A 22067-nucleotide genomic window follows, 5' to 3' on the forward strand; every position below is an offset into this window, starting at 1 on the left:
CACGATTGAAGATCAATATGAATTATTTCCTCTTCCAGTAAATGTAATTACAAGACTGCACGTGGGCAAGTTAAAGACCTCGTATTTACTTGATAAAAGTGGGCTTGGGCAGGAAACATCACAAAGACGAATGCTGGGCGGTGGTCAAGACTGACGGTGGAGTGGCAGCCAAATGAGAAAATACAGCGGAGAGGGCACCCACCAGTGACGGAAAAATAAGGTCTACTCATGAACAGATCGATGGATTGCTGCCTCGCGAGACCATGAGATCGTGACGGCCTGGGAAGACCTCATCCAGCAGTGGATAGATCCTGGCTGGTATGAATAATTTTTTTGTAAAACTTAAATGCAAAATAATGTTGAAAGCAATCATTTTATTTCGTTGATATTAAGACAACGGGGCTCCATCTGACCATTTTATTTTACGGATAAAAACCGTTATGGCAAAATTTAATGCGAGCAAATGTTATGAGAGATGTTTAATTTCAAGAGTAAACACAAAAAACAATACGTTTTGTTATAAAGGACGTAGTCGACTTTACGTAAGCATGATTAAATGCCACTCGCACCTCTGATGAGCACGGTTGACTACGTACGGTGCGAACGAAGTTCAACATACAGTACATAAATAAAAAAAAATTTATTTAAAGCTTTCGTGACTGCAGGGATTCATATTCTTGGTTCTTTCCGTAAAGTCACGTAGAAGGGAAACAATAAAATAATAAAAATATAAAACAATAAAATTCTCACGACGTTTCGTCTGCAACACAAGCAATCATCATCAGTTGTGAAAACCACAAGAAAATTTGAAAAAAGTGGCAGTTTTTTAACGTTAGCACCACGGAGAGCGATTTGACAGTTTGTTCAGATGGACGAGTCCATTTATGTTCGGAAAAGAGGAGGGGGGAGACGAAAAATAATGGATGCGGTCTGAAAGCCACCTTAAGCATGATCAATCAATTAAGACCCGAAATGGTTGATCAAATCCTTCCAATGATTGCTAAGCCAGAAGCCATCTTCTCGGTTGAAATTGTCTCTGTGTTTGTATATGTGGATAGCCTCATGAACGAATCTCTCATGGTAGCCAGATGGCTTGCAAAGAACCTCTGTCTTGGAGAAGTCAATGTCATGTGAACCTACTGAATTATAAGTGATCTGCCACGGCCGAGGTGTTGGTCCAACCGTGTTTCAGGTCTGCTTTGTGTTCACGAATGCGGTCCGAGACATGTCGTTTGGTTTCTCCAATGTAACTACTACCACAGAGGCAACTTAGTTTGTAGACGCCAGGGTACTGTATGTCCGGAATCACATCTTTTACAGACGGAACCAGATCACAAATTTTATGTAATGTGTTGAATCGGACCTGGATCTTGTGTTTATTCAAGATTTTGGAGATCTTTTTTGTGATCCCCGCAATGAAGGGTAAAGTGATGGTTTTGAAAGGCTCCTCAAGAGGGTCCTTCTTCATGGTTGGAGTGATAGCTTTGCGGATTGTGTAATCAGAATAACCATTAGCCTTAAGAGCTTGGTGTACGTGCTTGAGTTCACTGGCTATGTGTTCCTGGTCGGATATGCATTGGGCTCTATGGTGCAGAGTCTTGATGAGGGAATTCTTCTGAGATGGATGGTGGTGATGATGATTGCTTGTGTTGCAGTCGAAACGTCGTGATAATTTTATTATTTTATATTTTTAGAATTTTATTGTTTCCCTTCTACGTGACTTTACCGAAGAACCAAGAATACATAAATACACTCGCAGCTTAATGTGCAATTGCATCACAATATAAGCCTCGGTCAAAATCATCCGCAACGCACCCGATCTCGTCATACTTCTTCCGAAGCTAAGCAGGTTTGAGTCTGTGTCGTGTTTGAATGGGCGATCGCCACGCACAACAGCCGGTATCGACTGCTGCTACTGCTGCGAGGTTATGTTGCAGGCAGCAGAGGGCAGCGGATCAAAATCCATCGCACTGCACTTCCCCTGCCCCCACGTAAATGCTCCCCCACCCTCCTAAACCCGCAGCGATCACCATGAAGCGGAGCAAAATAACCCCCCACAACACATGCAGGCGTGGGGAGGCACCCAGCCAGAAGTGAGTCTACCGAGGGCTGCACGTGCGTGGGCCGGCTGCAGATGCAGCGGCAGGGGCGGAGAGGCATGAAAGCCGACATTCTGAGTTCAAACAGCTGGCTTGACATTCGGTCTCGTTTCATCAGAGACACTACCTCCAGGCTGCACCCCACAGATGCACCCGTGCACTGCAAGATAATTTATTATGTGCATAAAATCACCTCGCCTCAAAGTCAAACACACTTGTGGAGAAATGGAGTTTGAATTTATTTTCCGAGATTTCTTGCTTGTGGCACTTCACAAGGGATTATTGAACATCAATCGCATTTTTTCTGTATATTACCGCGTGCATGTCTTATAAAACAGATCAAAGCGTACAATGCAGCAGACGCGAAGCAATCACAATTCAAGCGGGACGTGCACTCAACGCAGCTTTAGCAACACGCCCTACGTATTATCAACTTACGCTGAAACGCAACGCTTCTCCAAATGTGAAAAAAAAACATTGAATGCGATTCCTTCTTGAAATCACCCGAACCAGGAATTGTGCTCTTTTAGTAAAAAACACACCAACAAATCGTAAAATTCAAAATATTATTCACATCCACCTGAAGCAGTGCGGGTTACATTTTTCGGAATGAAACGGTGCAAGAACTGTACGCATCTGCACCCCTGCATTGAGCATCAACAGAGATTTGTGCTCATGCCATTTTACATGATGCCTGCTAATCTCCCTAAGGATGTGTTCGACGCCTTTTAATGGCATCTCAGCTTATTAGAGCGCTCTCATGAGACCGCATTACTAAATTATAGACGAGTGTATTTTCTCTACGTACGACACTTCGGCAACGTGCCAACGAGTTGTGATACGCATTGCCAGCCGCCGTCACGGTGCGGGGCCCCAGTGTTGCTCCTGCCATCAAGCCTGCACGCTCCTGTGCCCGCGGGTCGTTACACGATACAAGTTGTCTCGGCGTTTACCCTGACAAAGCTCCACAACGGCAGTACAGCGCAGACGAAAAAACACAACCTTCATCCCAAATAACACCAGCTTCGTTCGCAAATTGCCTGCGGGTTTTTTTAGGATCCACGTAAAATGACTCGCGGTGATCTCCTGAGCTGCGTCGATTTGACACGAAGGCAAACGCCGTGCGTAGGGCTAGAGCCTTCGACACAGCTTAAAGAGCACGCGGCCAGTGACAGTCGGCCACACCAGGCAAGACGCAACCGATACGCTACCTGCCATTTGAATTGCCAAGTGGTACCGTGATGGCAGTGAGATCGTGACGGCTTGGAGAGGGGCCTGCACCCAGCAGTGGATTGATCATGGCTGGTGGCGATGACTGGAAAGGGACTCGATGAGCATCTGTAGGTGCTGCGGCCAATATGTACAAAGAGGCGCAAGCAAATAAAAATGCCAGGACTTTTCACTTGGCCGTGAGTTGGTTCTCTTTGTTACTTTGGCGCATTAAACAGAGCACTTCTGAATGTGCTTCACACTTTAAATACGTGTGATGAGCAGGTTGTGAAACAGCGGTGGTTAAATCCAGGATTTCAGGGCTTCACTGAAGACAAAGCAATACCAGAGTAAAGCAAATTGAGCATGGGAGACGGTAATTTGAAACATACTTGCGCTCGCGCGAACTCAAGCTCTCTGCGGGAGCCATGGGAAGTGATGCCGATCGTGCACTGCTGTTCTGCACAATGTTTCTCACGTGGCCTCATGGAAGATCTTCGTTTTGGAACTACGTCCACATAATGCTGTGGAGGTCTTTGTTAAGGATACCAAAGTTCCGCTCGGCAGAAGCCCAAGGTTCAAAAACCGGGTTCTCTAATCTAGTGGGTCGATGGTCAGAAGTCAGAGCGCTGAGCTGACAATGATGAGAGCCTGGGTTCGAGCCCAGGAAACTGCTGCGGACTCAAGAGTAGTGAAGTGAGGAACTCAGAAATTGGTTACCAATATAGTCGCACTACAAAAATATCTTATTTTAAAGTAATTTAGCACTTATTTGACTACATTTTGTTCTGAGAATGAAAAATATCTGTTTGACTGTCAGGTGACACCCGTCCTGCTACACCCGAAGCAGGACGGGTGTGAATGTGCTGTCTCTGTGTGGACCAGAGGTCACTTTAAGGGATCTTTCTACAATGTCTGCTTCAAGAGGCTGTTTTCTAACACGCGGGGCTGAACTGATGTGAAATTTCTAAATGGATTATTGGTCTCGTGCTGTGACGCCAATAACACAATTGGAAAAACATTGGGTGAAAAGATTTAAATTTACAGGCATTGTGTATGTTTAAGAAGACACCCACTACCCCAGTACATAATTTACACATTGGCAACAATAACTTCAATAGGGTAATTATCCAGCATACAAATTTGACACTTTGAAAGTCTGAAGTGCAGCGCTTGAGAGCCAAACTACAAAGCTATAATCCTGCAATGCGGCTGGCAGAGTTCCATACTTGAGGTAATTTTTTTACTTTTCTGGCTGAAAATCATTCCCTAAATGGGTGTTTTTTGTTATCGCCACAGCAGTCGGCTTAAACACTCCATGCAGGAGCGAGCCGCTGGTATTCCATGGGATCCGCACAAATCGGCTTCCAAAAAAAGCAGTCGCGTGAAGCAATTTCTGAGACGGCACAGAGCGCTCGTTTTAAATTGAACGCAAGCAAACAGCAGCAGCAGCAACACGCGACTCGTCACGTACGGTGGCTTCGCTGCTTCAGAGCTCAGGCACGCCATACACTTAAGTAATCAACCCCATCACAAACCCACAACGGGCTGGGTGTTTAAACATGGAAATTATTGACGTGAAAGTGAGGATAGGACAAAACAAATATATAATTTCATCTGCCCTCTTTAGAATCTCTTAAAAATCTCAAGGGTTAATATCTTCACGTTCGTCAGTGACGCACACGCCAATCCGATCGCAACTTACACTCGCAGCGAGCGACCTGTCGTCTTGGCGTCTGCACGAGTCATTACCGACGAGAAGCGCTCACCAAGAGCGGGCGTAAAGACGCCGCCGCCACGGCAGGCAAACGGGCGTCACAGCAGTCTGAGCACCAGTCGTCCGAGGTTCAAAATGCTAAGCAACAAGACGGGAAAATTCATACTCTCAACAGACAGTTCACGCATTAGGGACATGCCATTGTGCTTGTGTTCTGTTTACCACTGAATGCTTGGATTCAGTGCTGTTATAAACAATCGCATTTAATTTTAATATTCAAGAACATACTTTATTACGTCGCGGTGTGAGTGTGCGAATGCACTGTATATTTTTGCGCGTTAAGAGCAATACGCACTTTGGAAGCCCTCGGCGCTCGCATAAGCATTGCATGCGGCACAACGTTACTCTTCCACAGTCTGCTTTCTCTCGACGATTAAGCGTACGCACGCACCCAGAGCGATGCATAAATTAACCAACAGCTGCCGAGATGCCTTTGTGACACATTCACTACCCCTGCTGGCTTTCCTTGCATTTTTTATATTAACATATGATTATTATGATTGTTTAAACAGGAAAGCCTCGCTGAGTTTCAAGACTCTTTTAGCCAATACCAGTTAGCAATGGGGATTCGAGGAAGCCAAAACAGAACAGGGGGAGAACATAACAATTTTGGACAGCAAGGCGTCCGAGTCGGGAATTGAACCCAGACCCTTCTTGCTGCGAGGCACAAGTGTTACAACTGCGCCACCACCCTGCCGTCCCATCTGCTCCTAAGGCCGCTAGACGCGGTACGGAGAGCCGCTCTCGGAGATGCATTAGCCGGTGACTCTCACGGGGCTCTGATGGCGGAAGGCAGGAGCGCCACAAGACAGCCAGCGCCAATTCTCTGCAGCGGCTTCGCTCAGCGCGCGTAATTAAAGCGTGCAAAGCTTAATTGTGTTTACATATTTACATCGTGATATGAAAATTAACAGGGAGTGTGCAACCACTCCAAATGCCATTAAATAACAGTCGGCATGGACTCTTCAATTACCCTGTCGCGGATATGCCTCTCGCATAAGCAATTTGGGAAACGTTGCGGTTGCAAATTGTGCTCGTTGGCAAAATAGCCCGAGAGCAAAATTGCTTCTGATGAAAATGAATGAGCTCTGCAAGCTTGCGTATCTGGGTCATGCACTGTGCACCTGCGCAATTCTGTCCTACCGGGGGAGATGGTGCACGCCAGGCTTGGTGAGCAAAGTGACGTGCGTGCCGAGTGCTTTACCTGAGAAGAGCAACCAGTCCGGCGGGCATAACCTTGCCCGACTTTTGGAAGCGTATTCCCATCACCAAGCCCAGCACCACTGACACAACTGCACACACCCGTCAGTCAATGCGGTCATTGCGTACATATACCTGTCCACGCAATTTACGTACACACGTGCATGTGAAAGCGCCCGCACACCTCGCTATGTACAGGTCTGTTCTAGGGAATCGTGCCAATGTGTCTGAACTGCTCTGTTGAGCGTCGCAGTACACCAAGCCTTGCACCGGCACCGTGCCGACGTCACCACCACTTGGCAGATGTCGTGCGCAATTGACGACGGCTATCGCACCGAATCTCAGCAACTCTGTTCACGTTTACATCACTATATCTATTTTTTGGCGAGAAATGCTTCGTGGTGTACGTGTTGTTTAAACAGGAAATTTAGTAAATAATAGGATGGCTTACATACGCCACAACGCCGTAAAAACAGGTGGCAGCAATAACCATTTGGATTAAAAGATTTAGAAATAATTGTGGTTGCCTGTAAGAGGTATGGTGCTGCACAACAACATACCGTGGCAGAGGAATGTCTCCACAACGAGGCACTACACAGGGCTTCCCTTGCAGTCTGTGCAGGGTCCATTAACCTAGCTCTCTTTGTTGTGTGAAAAATGGTATGTTTCCGCTGTTTCATATAACACACTGGACACCCTCATACCTCGGTGAGCTCGGCTAAATCTGCTGCCGTGTTATCACAACCACTTAATGGCAGTCCGGCCCCCGATTGCTAACTGGGCAGGTGGGCACAGCCCAGTTTCCCATTGCAGCCTTGCCAAGCCTAGCCATGTGCAACTAGGTCATGTAGCACTGGGCTACATGGCTCACTTTCCAGGATGAGCTATTTGCTTTTACCCGGGTTGCCCTTAGAAACAGTCGTGATGTCACACAGTCGGTGTGTCTCAAAGTAGGTCGAATTCAGGGTTGTGTATTCATCATTTAAAAAAGAAACAGTGCAGAAAACTACAAAAAAATTATAGATTTTAGCTTGAGATAGCGTAAAGCTCGTCCGGGATTGCATTAAACCTTGCAAAAAAATAAATTACGATAACTGCCCTGCGGCAGCTAAGGGAAACCAAGGGACGGAGAGGAGGAAGTGGGTCCACGCGGCAAGAACGCTGGGGAGGTGACACGGTGCTGTGCTAGCTCATTTGCAACTTGCTGTCGAGGTCCCGCAGGTGAATTAACCACGAAATACTATTCACCGTCCGCTTCACAGTGGACGTTACAGATCCCATTACGTCAGCTGAAATAAGTAAGCCATTGTGTGACGAAGTCATGGTCCAAATTTGACACGTTTTTAATTCTATCGGCGAATGACTCAATTTGGATTACCAATAGCAACATTGCTGACTTCCGAAAATACTGCAGACCATGTCTGTGAAAAAGTACCTCCTTCGTGAAAGCCTATAACCCAAAAGAATTGGGTGAATACCAAATGCAATGGTGATTCGATGACTGGGACAAGAAACAAGCCAAGATTGACCAAACACAGATCAGGTGTGGTTTCGTTTAAAGTTAAGCAATCATTTGTGGCCAGGTTGCTCTGAAAAAGAGTTACATAGCTCAGTTGGCCTTACCTGGTAAGAAACTAACGAAATAATGGGTGTGTAAGCATAGCTCAAGACTCAATCGAAGTTTCTTTGCACAATCATTGGCAGGCGAACCAAAGGTGCCACACACAACGATCCTTTATTACCCCGGGGCTGTAACCCAAGCTGAACTTTGACCTGAAGAGATGCTCAGCCCCGTGGACAACCCACACGCCACACGCCACACTCTCGCTTCAGGTTTTATTTGACATGTAATTCCACGGGGAGAAGCAAAGCCAAGAGCAGACATCAATCACAATTCCACTGCTTGCCAATTCAGTGGAAGCAACGATGGAAGATGTTATTGTTTAAATCAATATTTTGGGGATTTTTTTGTTCAATTTATGACAAACTATATTTTCTCCACATTCGTATAATATATTTATCTTGAGCACAACTGAAAAAACAATCACAACACAGGGAAGAGCTGTTTAATACGTACTCCATAGTTCACTCAAACCATATATGGGCACTCCTAAGATTGCAATCATACTGTTTAATCATATACATGTACACACGTGTAGACATACTGTACAGTATATGCCAGAATGCAAACTTTCAAACACAACACCAAATCTAATGAAACACAAACATGCTGACACCAGGGTCTGCAAAGCCAGAGGGTAATGAGTTTCTGTGGCGATGGCTCTCAGAGTACAAGCAAACAGGCCCACACATTAGGTGGCTGCTTACAGAGGTCGTCTATACGGATCACAAGCAAGCACACGGCGGGGGGGGGGGGGTACAATCACCTCCCGGGTGCATGGGGTGAATTCAATCGTGTTCTGTTCTGTAGGGCTATATAACGCATGCGTCTTAACTACACGAGCGTTCCCCATCACAGCCAAAGCTCTCACCTCCACCGGCATCATGCCTTTAGATTTGCGCAGATGGTCCATTACTGCTTAGGTCACCGAGGGCAGCAAATAAAGCGGTGCTGTGCAATAACCCACCCTTAGGGCTTCCATAACCCCACATGGCTACTGTCACTGCTCGTGTCAAGGGCTTCAAGAAGTGGATTAGGAATGTAACTTTGCAATAAGCTTCCTAAAATTGTGTCAAACACAGAGCTCCTTTGCTCTCAGGCAATGACATTTATGCAGAAATGCTGACCAACAACATTTCTACAAAGATTTCTACGTTGGTGTCACGTTGACATTTATCAGCTACAAAACAATTAACTGGCTGAGAAAAATGTATCTCATGGAGCTCCTGTGTATTAAAGGTTTATGGGCTTAAGCTTTGTCTAAATATCTACTCGGGAGTCCTAATGTCACAGACAAGTGTTCCATATGTACAAGACACCATGTAGAACTATAACATTACAAAATTGTATATTCCTTTGTCAGTCCACTGCTGAATGGAGGCCTCCCGACACCATATTGGTTATGGAGTTTGTTTGACCAGACAACACCGCACTGCTCACTGGGGGTTGGTGAAGGAATAGGAGGAAGCCCAGAGCACAGAACCAGATCAGTTATCACTCGCCACAGATGTAAGCTGTCGAAAGGAATTTAACTCAGGTGGCCCGGTTTGTCGCAATGCGCTAACTCCTTTATCATCAATCCACCCAGGTATGAAAAAAACGTGTTATTTAACTATCTTCCATTGCATATTTAAAGGCAACACCCTTAAGTCTTTATGTAAAAACTATACTCTTTGATATTAAAGAAAGTAATTTTTAAATAGTTCTCAAAGGGTGCGACAAAACCTCTTTGAGATATTTTATAAAGACATTTTTAAATCACCTTTCACATCCCGATCACGTGCATCGTTATGCTGACAATAAAGCAGTTGGCACAAGAAACCATGATCACGTGGAGTTCTGAGTTCCACATCAAGAGTACATGGAAATTTTTATAAAAATTACTGCGTAGATTTGCTATTCGTGTAATTATTACAGCACAGGACTACCACGAAGACACTAAGTCTCACAATAATATATAGTCTGCCTATAGGGGGCAATGTTGTTAAGTGCAATTCCCATTCAGAAATTAGTGGATAACTTTTCAAATTTGTAAAATGTGGATAATGACACCGGCGCACTCTTTTAGAATGATGTCAAGGGATCTTTAATGCCCACTGTGAAGCAGGTGGCACGTATTCTACAGTTAACACACCAACAGTTTTGTCCAGGGTGGCTTTCCGGCTTCAAACAATGAACCTCGACAACAAGCGGAAAACCCATTGCAGCTGGGCCACATCACTGCCCAACGTGCTCATTTTAGTAGGTTGGATAAAGTTTTCTGTGCATGTCTTTAAACTTTGAAATACATTTACATAGCAGGAAGAATGTGAAATACGCCGGCTAATGGAAAGTGTCCACTGCCAAGAACACACGGTGACGAAACGGTCACTTACACGTGCGCACACACACAAGCGTGTAGACTTTGCCCACTGTAGAGGAAATTAAACGTACCTAAAGATAGCAGAATATTGTTCGGGTCAAAGGAGAGCTGGAATGCACCGAACTCCAGCAGCAGTCCGAAGATCAAGCCGGAAATCAGGGACGGAAATGAGCCTGAAAACAGACATGGAAAACTCCATTATCGGCTATGTTCAATCCACTGCTGGATGAGCCCGCTCCCCAAGTCATCTCCATCTCTCATGGCCCTGCAGTGTAACAATTCAGCGAGCAGCGGCTGCACAAAAGGTGATTTCATCAATTTCATCTCCACAGCGGATTGTATTCTGCTCCATCACCCAAGAGGAAATTGGCACTGAAGGAAATGGCAAATATCGTAGATTTCAGGAGATATGGGCTTTAAAAATGCGATTGCAAATCTGAATGGGTTAACAACTTAAATGTGCACTCATTTCGTTGTCAATTTGTGATTCATATTTAATACTAAGCTAATAACTGGGTCTTACATTGTTCTTTCTTTAATTGCCATCTCAAGGCACGTGTCAATTTTGAACATTACAGACTATAAAATTACGAAGATAAAGAACATTAAATATTTAATATGGTATTTGAAATTACATATTTATGTATTCATGTATAATTAAATGTGACTGAAGGTACAGTATTACCATTATTCATAAAGCCTTGGTGTACAAAAAATCTGTAAAAATCGACAAGACATGAGCCAAAACAAGCAGACATCTTAGATTTAATATTCAAAGCACAAAAAGATGTACTCGGATATAATACAGCAGACTGATGTTCACGTGTCATACATTGACAACTCGACTGAAATAGCTCGCCATCATTTTCTACCACTGTCTCTCCACTGCTAGGTGTTCAGTACATTTAAACAAAATTAACATTGCAGCTCCTTATCAATCCATCCCTGGGGTAATGCTTCCTCATACATAGTCATGGGAGGTTTTTTGTCCGTACTTCATATTGACATGAATAGAGCGGCAGCTATAAATCAATACGCTGGTCAATGCGGTTTGGCAACCAGTTCCAATATAACACGCCACTGACATTAGCCGTGGTCGGGTATCAAACGTTTGGGTTAATCACGCAGCGAGTGTAGATCATACATACCCTTCCTCTTGTAGCCAAGAACCCCACCAGCAATCACCAAGGAGCCAAATCCAAAGCCATACCAGTCAATCGCCATGGCTACAAATGTATTTTGGAAATCTGCAACACAAAGGCATCATGCTAGTGGTTGTAACTTTCACTGAAGAAATACTGCACGTTTACTTAATAATAATAAAAAAAGTCAATCTCATGGCCATTAGATGTCTTGCATCTTAGTCAAGGTGTCCCCCATGCCAACTTTTCATGACTGATGATGCTAAAGAAATCACCCCAACCCTTGTCCATCACCTCCAGTCCAGTGGCACATGTGGAAAGATACTTTATTTTACAACTAGTTTTGTGGTTATCCGATTAGTGTAGAAATCGAACCGGTAAACATTAGTGCGAGATATATATGAATTAGTCCTGCACCCTTCCCGACTCAACCAAACCTGCACCGACCAGCGTGGAGAAGTATGACCAACACAGAGGTCTTCGTGCAGCAGTGAATTGACAAAACTACTTTACACTGCTTGTTGTAGGTTTGTTGAAAAGGGCTGTTTCATGCATTCCTCACGTCAAGCCCCAAGACAATTACACATTCCTTTGTCCAGAACAAATGTACCATACCTACTGCTGACACCTGGATCACAAACATGAACACTGACAAAAAAATGGAACAAAAGCTGTAAGGTGCACAAAGAAAAGTATGGAAAAGTGAACGATTGGAGTTACACAGAGGCAGAAATGGAACTCGCGGCTTATATAAAGACCATGCAAAAGCTAGGGGCGTCATATTTCCTGCCAAGTGGGTTTGTGTCGAATAAGTCTTCTCGAAAAGAGATTAAATAAAGGTGGTGGAGACAAACGATGGCGTGGCAGCCAAAGGAAACAACACGGCCGAGATGGACGTCCATCGCAGGTTGGCGGAAGGATTCAATCAGCCTCGTGTGGAGGAGCAGAGATGGATTGTTGCGTCGCAGACCCCTGGGGGTTGGCGAAGACTTGGGGAGGCCTTCATCCAGCAGTGGATTGATCACGGCTGATGACTGCCCACGTGGAGGAATGCACATTCGAGACGTCTCACCTCTCAAATTAGCATTGGAAGGCTGAGCCAGCGGTCTAAATTCCACGTTATCATGGCGAGCTCAGTCCAGCCTTGGTAACACGGACAGGTCATGCGTATACAGCCCCCGGCCAAACGACTGCTGGATGAGGGTCTCCTCCTAACGCCGTGGCAGATCGTGGGTGTTATTTGTTTAACCATACTTCACCACTCTGGTCACTGCGAGTTGGTGAATGTGGGGAGCATACGAGTACAGTCCAAGTTAATGTTGTTGTTGTTGCTGCAGCTCCCTCTGTTGTCCACCACGCGGCCGAAACAACTCCGCTATCCATATAACCAGGCTCAACGCTTGCTTAGCTTTCAAAGTCTCCGGCGCATACCGAATGACATGTCTAACATTCGGCGATAAGTGACGTTTTCTCGGGGTTTATTTTCGTTTAATCCGTCAGTGTGCGGCGTCTAATAGGACCGTAATAAAAATGAAACAGTGTAGACTTTGTTATCGTTGTTACAGTTGTTAAAGCGGCTAGGCCAGAAGCCTTTAGACGGAGTGCGAAGGAGCCGCTCCCGCTTGAATTAAAGCCGCCAACGTCAAAACGATACAAAACGCGCGCGGTTATTAAAGGAACAGCGTTGCAAGTCGTTGGGCACATGAATGTTGATATTTTACACATGAATGTTGATATTTTACAATGCGATTATTAAATGTTTGATAAATGTAAGCAGCGGAGGGAAGTTTACCGGTGCCGGGTTCGTGTTGTATGTCGTCCCGAGAGGACACGCCCACTGAGCGGGACGGACCAATCAGAAAGCGGGCTGTGACGTCACGCATAAATGATGAGATATATTAATAAATAGCTTTTTAAAATTTATGAACGAAATAATTGAACAATTCAATTCCTCGTGAAAATAATAAGCTGGGTAAGGTAAAAAAATAAACAATTGACCTTTTGGTAACGATTCACGTGTCAAATTTTTAAATGTTAATCAGGAAGCATGTTTTACGTTTCCATAGCTGTTAGCCCATTGGGTTTAACCCCGTGTCCTTGCACAGGCAAATTGAGGTTCAGGTCCATACGGAGCGTACAGCCGTTCACAATACGGGCACAAATGTTGTAGTCTATTTGTGTTTCTCCATTGTGGTGGGACTTTGGAGGATGAACGTTGAGATTTATAAGAGCACAGGGTGATAAATACGGTCTGAATTTGTATGTAATAAGGTAGGGCACTGATCAGGGGTTGGCAGGTTTGCGTTTCATTCCGAGCAGGTCCCGTGGTATAAGAGGCGGTCTCCATCTCCCATGCGCTCGAGTTGCTGTGTTACCCTTCTAAGGCTGCGATCTTCATGAATCTGTTGGCTTTTTTTCAATTAATCTCATCTCTATATTGACTGGCATCGCTTTTCCATTTTCTCATCAACATCTCTCACGTTATATTCTTAGTTTTTTCGGTAAAGTCACGTTGAAGAGAAACAACAGAATAACAAAATATATATAAAACAATAAAAAATTATCACGACGTTTCGACCATAACTCAAACGGTCATCATCAGGTGTGTCGGTTTGCATAAATTTATTTTAAAACGGCATATTTATTTATATATATAAAAAAAAACGTTTGCGTCACGCGCAACGATTGGCAGTTTGCCCAGGACTAGTCCATCTATTTTTTGAAAAGAGGAGGGGGGAGACGAATTTTTTATGTATGCTGTCTGAAAGCCACTGTAAGCGTGAACAATCAATCAAGAACTGAAATGATTTATCAAATCTTTCCAATGATTGCTAAGATAGAATCCATCTTCTCGGTTGAAATTGTCTCTGTGCTTGTATATGTGGATAGCCTCATGAACGAATCTCTCATGGAAGCCAGATGGCTTACAAAGAACCTCCGTCTTGGAAAAGTCAATGGCATGTGAGCCTACTGAATTAGAACAATGATCTGCTACGGCCGAGGTGTTGGTCCTACCGTGTTTAAGGTCTGCTTTATGTTCACGAATGCGGTTCGAGATATGGCGTTTGGTTTCTCCAATGTAACTACTACCACAGAGGCAACTTAGTTTGTAGACACCAGGGTATTGTATGTCCGGAATCACATCTTTTACAGACGGAACCAGATCACGGATTTTATGTAATGTGTTGAAACGGACCTGGATCTTGTGTTTATTCAAGATTTTGGAGATCTTTTTTGTGATCCCAGCAATGTAGGGTAAAGTGATGGTTTTGAAAGGCTCCTCAAGAGGGTTCTTCTTCATGGTTTGAGTGATAGCTTTGCGGATTGTATAGTCGGAGTAACCATTAGCCCTAAGAGCTTGGTGTACGTGCTTGAGTTCACTGCTTATGTGTTCCTGGTCGGATATGCATTGGGCTCTATGATACAGAGTCTTGATGAGAGAATTCTTCTGTGATGGATGGTGGTGGGAATCCGGTTTCAGATAAGCATCCGTATGGGTAGCTTTCCTGTAGACAGAGTGGCTCATTGAACCATCAGGTCTCTTTTTAATTAGGACATCCAAAAAAGGTATCTTGCCATCTATTTCGACTTCCATGGTAAATCTGATGGCTGGGTGTATGGAATTGATGTGGTCGAAGAATTGGTCTAGAGCAGGCCGGCCATGTGGCCAGATGACAAAAGTGTCATCCACGTACCTCTTCCATAAGGTTGGGCGCAGAGTGGCAGTCTGGATGGCGTCAGTCTCAAATTTCTCCATGAAAATGTTAGCTATAACTGGAGAAAGGGGGGAGCCCATTGGGGTGCCCTCAGTTTGTTTGTAGAAAGTTCCATTCCAAGTGAAGTATGTATTGGTTAAACAGTGTCTCACCAGGGGGGGTACCTCAGTGTTTAGTCCTTGATGAACCAAGTCTTCAATGATTGCAATGGTGTCAGGTACAGGAACCTTGGTGAATAAGGAAACTACATCAAAACTGACAAGCAGGTCGTCTGGGGACAGGGAAATACCCTTGATTGTTGATACCAGGTGAGTAGAATTTTGTACCGCAGAGGTGGTCTTTCCAGTGAAAGGACGCAGGATTTCAGACAAAAAACGAGCTAGTTTGTAGGTAGGGGAGCTGATAGTAGAGACTATGGGACGAAGAGGTGTATCAACTTTATGTATTTTTGGTAAGCCGTATAATCTTGGTGGCCTGGCAGCAGAAGGTTTCAACGAAAACTGTTTAGATTGATCAATTAATGCGGTTGAATCAGAAATTATTTTGTTGGTTTGTGTGACGAGGCTGTTGGTGGGATCTCTTTTTATTTTTGTATAACTACCATCGTCGAGTAATTCTTTAATTTTGTTGTTGTATTAATAAGAGATCCCACCAACAGCCTCGTCACACAAACCAACAAAATAATTTCTGATTCAACCGCATTAATTGATCAATCTAAACAGTTTTCGTTGAAACCTTCTGCTGCCAGGCCACCAAGATTATACGGCTTACCAAAAATACATAAAGTTGATACACCTCTTCGTCCCATAGTCTCTACTATCAGCTCCCCTACCTACAAACTAGCTCGTTTTTTGTCTGAAATCCTGCGTCCTTTCACTGGAAAGACCACCTCTGCGGTACAAAATTTTACTCACCTGGTATCAACAATCAAGGGTATTTCCCTGTCCCCAGACGACCTGCTTGTCAGTTTTGATGTAGTTTCCTTATTCACCAAGGTTCCTGTACCTGACACCATTGCAATCATTGAAGACTTGGTTCATCAAGGACTAAACACTGAGGTACCCCCCCTGGTGAGACACTGTTTAACCAATACATACTTCACTTGGAATGGAACTTTCTACAAACAAACTGAGGGCACCCCAATGGGCTCCCCCCTTTCTCCAGTTATAGCTAACATTTTCATGGAGAAATTTGAGACTGACGCCATCCAGACTGCCACTCTGCGCCCAACCTTATGGAAGAGGTACGTGGATGACACTTTTGTCATCTGGCCACATGGCCGGCCTGCTCTAGACCAATTCTTCGACCACATCAATTCCATACACCCAGCCATCAGATTTACCATGGAAGTCGAAATAGATGGCAAGATACCTTTTTTGGATGTCCTAATTAAAAAGAGACCTGATGGTTCAATGAGCCACTCTGTCTACAGGAAAGCTACCCATACGGATGCTTATCTGAAACCGGATTCCCACCACCATCCATCACAGAAGAATTCTCTCATCAAGACTCTGTATCATAGAGCCCAATGCATATCCGACCAGGAACACATAAGCAGTGAACTCAAGCACGTACACCAAGCTCTTAGGGCTAATGGTTACTCCGACTATACAATCCGCAAAGCTATCACTCAAACCATGAAGAAGAACCCTCTTGAGGAGCCTTTCAAAACCATCACTTTACCCTACATTGCTGGGATCACAAAAAAGATCTCCAAAATCTTGAATAAACACAAGATCCAGGTCCGTTTCAACACATTACATAAAATCCGTGATCTGGTTCCGTCTGTAAAAGATGTGATTCCGGACATACAATACCCTGGTGTCTACAAACTAAGTTGCCTCTGTGGTAGTAGTTACATTGGAGAAACCAAACGCCATATCTCGGACCGCATTCGTGAACATAAAGCAGACCTTAAACACGGTAGGACCAACACCTCGGCCGTAGCAGATCATTGTTCTAATTCAGTAGGCTCACATGCCATTGACTTTTCCAAGACGGAGGTTCTTTGTAAGCCATCTGGCTTCATGAGAGATTCGTTCATGAGGCTATCCACATATACAAGCACAGAGACAATTTCAACCGAGAAGATGGATTCTATCTTAGCAATCATTGGAAAGATTTGATAAATCATTTCAGTTCTTGATTGATTGTTCACGCTTACAGTGGCTTTCAGACAGCATACATAAAAAATTCGTCTCCCCCCTCCTCTTTTCAAAAAATAGATGGACTAGTCCTGGGCAAACTGCCAATCGTTGCGCGTGACGCAAACGGTATTTTTTATATAAATAAATAAATAAATATGCGGTTTTAAAATAAATTTATGCAAACCGACACACCTGATGATGACCGTTTGAGTTATGGTCGAAACGTCGTGAGAATTTTTTATTGTTTTATATATATTTTGTTATTCTGTTGTTTCTCTTCAACGTGACTTTACCGAAAAAACTAAGAATATGAATTACTGCAGTCACGAAAGCTTTAAATCAAAATTAAATCTCTCACGTTCTCTACGGTTTGGTTCTTTGGGTAAAGTCATGTAGGTATGAAATAAAATAAATTACGACGTTTCGGGCGCAACACAAGCGTCCATCATCAGGTGGGGATGGACGTTTGTGTTGCGACCGAAACGTCGTGATTTATTTTATTTTATATCTACGTCACTTTACCGAAAGAACCAAAGAGTATGGATTCCTGCAGTCACGAAAGCTTCAAATCAACATCTCTCACATTTAATTACAAGTGTCTCATCCGTTCCTCTCACTCCATCTCTGTCTCATGTCTCCATCTCCTCTCTCATCTCACTTCATCTCTGTATCATGTCTCATTCTCCTCTCATTTCACTTCATCTCTGTCTTGTCTGCATCTCTCCTCTCATCTCACTCCATCTCTGTGTCAAGTCTCCATCTCCTCTCTCATCTCACTCCATCTCTGTGTCATGTCTCCATCTCTCATCTCACTCCATCTCTGTCTCATGTCTCCATCTCCTCTGTCATCTCACTCCATCTCTGTGTCATGTCTCCATCTCTCCTCTCATCTCACTTCATCTCTGTCTCATGTCTCCATCTCTCCTCTCATCTCACTCCATCTCTGTCTCCATCTCCACTCATCTCACTTCATCTCTGTCTCATGTCTCCATCTCCTCTCATCTCACTTCATCTCTGTCTCTTGTCTCCATCTCCTCTATCATCTCACTTCATCTCTGTCTCATGTCTGCATCTCCTCTCTCATCTCACTTCATCTCTGTCTCTTGTCTCCATCTCCTCTCTCATCTCACTTCATCTCTGTCTCATGTCTGCATCTCCTCTCTCATCTCACTTCATCTCTGTATCATGTCTCCATCTCCTCTCATCTCTCTTCATCTATGTCTCATGTCTGCATCTCCTCTCTCATCTCACTTCATCTCTGTCTCTTGTCTCCATCTCCTCTCTCATCTCACTTAATCTCTGTATTATGTCTGCATCTCCTCTCTCATCTCACTTCATCTCTGTCTCTTGTCTCCATCTCTCCTCTCATCTCACTCCATCTCTGTCTTATGTCTGCATCTCCTCTCTCATCTCACTTCATCTCTGTCTCTTGTCTCCATCTCTCCTCTCATCTCACTCCATATCTGTCTCTTGTCTGCATCTCCTCTCTCATCTCACTCCATCTCTGTCTCATGTCTCCATCTCCTCTCTCATCTCACTTCATCTCTGTGTCATGTCTCCATCTCTCCTCTCTCATCTCACTTCATCTCTGTCTCATGTCTCCATCTCCTCTCATCTCACTTCATCTCTGTCTCATGTCTCCATCTCTCCTCTCATCTCACTTCATCTCTGTCTCATGTCTCCATCTCCTCTCATCTCACTTCATTTCTGTCTCATGTCTCCATCTCCTCTCATCTCACTTCATCTCTGTCTCATGTCTCCATCTCCTGTCTCATCTCACTCCATATCTGTCTCTTGTCTCCATCTCCTCTCTCATCTCACTTCATCTCTGTCTCATGTCTCCATCTCTCCTCTCATCTCACTTCATCTCTGTCTCATGTCTCCATCTCTCATCTCACTTCATCTCTGTCTCATGTCTCCATCTCCTCTCATCTCACTCCATCTCTGTGTCTTGTCTCCATCTCCTCTCACATCTCTAGCTCAACTGTAGTTGCTCTCTTCTCTCATCTCACAAGGAGTTGATCATTGGAGAGGGGGTTGGGGGGCGATATTTTCACTTTGGGCCCTCAATTCGCAGGCTCCACCACTGCATTGACAACAAAATTCAACACTAAGTGGCGGGGACGTCACCACGGCGCTTGTGCCAGGCCAGGTGCACTTTGATGCCACGTGAAGTGTCGAAGGCTCGCTGCTGACAGGAGGAGGTCACGAGAGAGGCCCAGGTGCTGTGGTTTGACCGACCGAGAGGACTGGCAGATGCACCATCTGTGCCCTCTACTGTGCCAACTATTTATACTGGTAGGAACCTCTGGTTACACCGGCCCACAGGGGATTATTGTGTCCGTCCGTCGTGCATCAAAAAATGGGAGGGGTGGGGCTTGGTGGAGAGGGGAGGGTGGGGAGGGTAGGGCTGGGTGGGGAGGGTGGGGAGGGGCTGGGTAGGGCTGGGTGAGGAGGGGCTGGGTGGGGAGGGTGGGGCAGAGTGGGGGGTGGGAGGGGTGGGGCTGGGTGGGGAGGGGCTGGTCACCCCGTGGTGCCCTTATATAACTCAACGTTTAACCTACTCACGCCGGCTTGTGCCCGCCCTCACAGTCGGGCATATTTGCGGAATATACCACGCCGCCGTTGACCCTGTCCATTGACCGAGCAATCCAACGTCCCTACCAGCTCCTCCCTCCGCAGGAGAATGTGTTTTGGTCAAAACGAGAAAGCTGCACGGTGGCCCGAGAAGGCAGTCTCCAAACACGGGCGTCTCGCAACCCTCTGCCATCTCGAACACGACCGTTCCTTAAAATGGACATGAAATGGATGAATAATGTAAGCGCAGTTTACGGAACTCTTCATTAAAAAAATATATCTCTATAGCACTTAATGCACTCGCTCCATTAAAATTCCATCCCTAATGCAGCGTAAACATGGGGGGGGGGGGGGGGTTGCGGTGGAGAGGAGATTCTGCCGAGCTGAGAGAGAGACGGCAGCGGCAGTTGCGGCAAATGCACCGGGTGACTGTTGTCCTCCGCTGCCCACACACCAGCCGAGTACCACGGGGTCACTTCCACGTGCAATGTTAATGAAATCGTTAAGAGGTAGAGAGACAACCACCACAACTCGTGCAACCGAGAGAGGAGGCTGCTGCTGCTGCTAAAACACGAACGCTCACCGCACATCCTCGAGTAAACAGACCCGTGTGGGTTTTTTTTTTCAAGACACGAGATTGCATTTAACAATCTAACGTGACGACGTGCTTTGTTGTGTTCGTCTTTTCCCACAATGTTATGCCGAACGTGCTGTTGGTGTCATGCCATGAGATGAAAAATCCATTCGTAAGTCTGTATTAGGGAAGGGTGCATGGAAGCGGATATCACAGAACTACATCTGAGATCCCTTGAAGTAGGTAGCGCCGCTCGTTGTAGCCCCCGAAGTTCCCAAGCGTCCATCGAGACCCGGAGGATTCAGAGGTGGCTCAAACAATTACCAGTCATCGGACCGGCGAGTCTGGGGTCTGTGAGGGTTTTTTTTTCATTCCCCGCCTTCCTTCCCCCAGCGATCAAATCTCATGGATGCCACCACCGGGACCGCGGTCTCATTCCTCAGCGAGAGGGTGGAGAGCTGCGCGCAAACGTCCGCGGCCGTGTTCGCAGCTTCTGCGAGGGCGGTGATCGATCGACGCGAGACGCCTCCGGAAGGCACGACCGGCGGGCGGTGCCCCGCGACTCTCTCCGCACGCCAGCGTCCGCAGACTAAAGCAGCAGCCCCGCTTCGAGATGCAGAGGCAGCACTCTCGCGTGACCTTGTTTGTGGGCGGGGGGGGGCATATAAACTTTGAACAATTGTAAAATCAGTGGTTCTCAACCGTTCGGTATGACCACACCACAATCCACACCACTGGCAGGAATGAGCCTCGCAGCAACACGCGTGCAAAACGAGAAACACTCATTGATGGAAATGTGTCGAACGCGTAAATGCGCGATCTTCCTGGAAAACAGAGTCTTGAGATGTATCGAGGCTTCCCTGGTAAAATCAAGGACATTGAACTTGGTTAAATCCCAGTCGGAGGTTGGCTCAGCCAGTCACCTCCTGGAGTTTGCAGACTTCTCAACGTGGAGACACAACTTTCCACTGTTTCCTGTTCATTTCCATCTGTTCGGGTGTAGGTTGTTACAAAAGAAAAATCCAGATTCCCTTTGCAACAAGTGCCCAGGGGAACATAAGGTGCGCGGTGTTCCACGCACAAAGGAGCGGCATCCAACAGAGGCGACGAGGGTTACGATGGGAAAACCGCGGAATCTCACACCGAGTCGTTTGCTACAGCAGCAATTGTTTTGTAACCACAGCCACTGACAGCGGAGGGGACGGCAGCCTCATTACATCCGCACGGTCAAAAGGAGGAGCTTTCAAGACGAACCGCTCTGATTTATGTGTTTCTGTGCGGGGCCTGTCTGCGGTGGGTTTTAGTGTATTTAGCCACTCGGATGTGGGGCGTGTTGGCTTCTGTAAAGAAACCGCGCAGCGACGCGGCTACTTTATTCACCTGAAACGAGAGAGCCGCGTGTTTTACCACGCTACTCCGTGTTTTACCACGCTACTCCGTGTTTTACCACGCTACTCCGTGTTTTACCACGCTGCTGCGTGTTTTACCACGCTACTCCGTGTTTTACCACGCTACCCCGTGTATTACCACGCTACTCCGTGTTTTACCACGCTACTCCGTGTTTTACCACGCTACTCCGTGTTTTACCACGCTATTCCGTGTTTTACCACGCTACTCCGTGTTTTACCACGCTACTCCGTGTT

General features: G+C 45.6%; 1 protein-coding gene across 1 annotated transcript; it reads right to left on the minus strand.

Annotated features, from left to right (window-relative positions):
- Positions 1 to 2314: 2314 nt before the first annotated feature.
- LOC116945139 (transmembrane protein 14A-like) lies at positions 2315 to 13297 on the minus strand. The gene is made up of 5 exons (XM_032959306.2): positions 13203 to 13297; positions 11417 to 11515; positions 10340 to 10441; positions 6290 to 6377; positions 2315 to 5163 (listed from the first exon to the last, which is right to left on the minus strand). The coding sequence occupies exons 1-5, from the start codon at positions 13291 to 13293 to the stop codon at positions 5124 to 5126; spliced, it is 420 nt and encodes a 139-aa protein (XP_032815197.1). The 5' UTR covers positions 13294 to 13297; the 3' UTR covers positions 2315 to 5123.
- Positions 13298 to 22067: the final 8770 nt, after the last annotated feature.

This window comes from Petromyzon marinus, chromosome 23 (genome assembly GCF_048934315.1).
Source record: "Petromyzon marinus isolate PM22_M1 ecotype Great Lakes invasive population chromosome 23, UKy_Petmar_22M1.pri1.0, whole genome shotgun sequence".
NCBI classification, from domain to species: domain Eukaryota; kingdom Metazoa; phylum Chordata; class Hyperoartia; order Petromyzontiformes; family Petromyzontidae; genus Petromyzon; species Petromyzon marinus.

Excerpts from the sequence above, each read along its gene's own strand:
- LOC116945139 (XM_032959306.2), bottom strand. The coding sequence starts at position 13,293 with ATGCGTGACGTCACAGCCCGCTTTCTGATTGGTCCGTCCCGCTCAGTG. Across the intron at positions 10,442-11,416 it reads TCTTGGCTACAAGAGGAAGG|GCTCATTTCCGTCCCTGATT; the intron begins GTATGTATGATC and ends GTCTGTTTTCAG. Across the intron at positions 5,164-6,289 it reads GGACTGGTTGCTCTTCTCAG|CATTTTGAACCTCGGACGAC; the intron begins GTAAAGCACTCG and ends CTTGTTGCTTAG.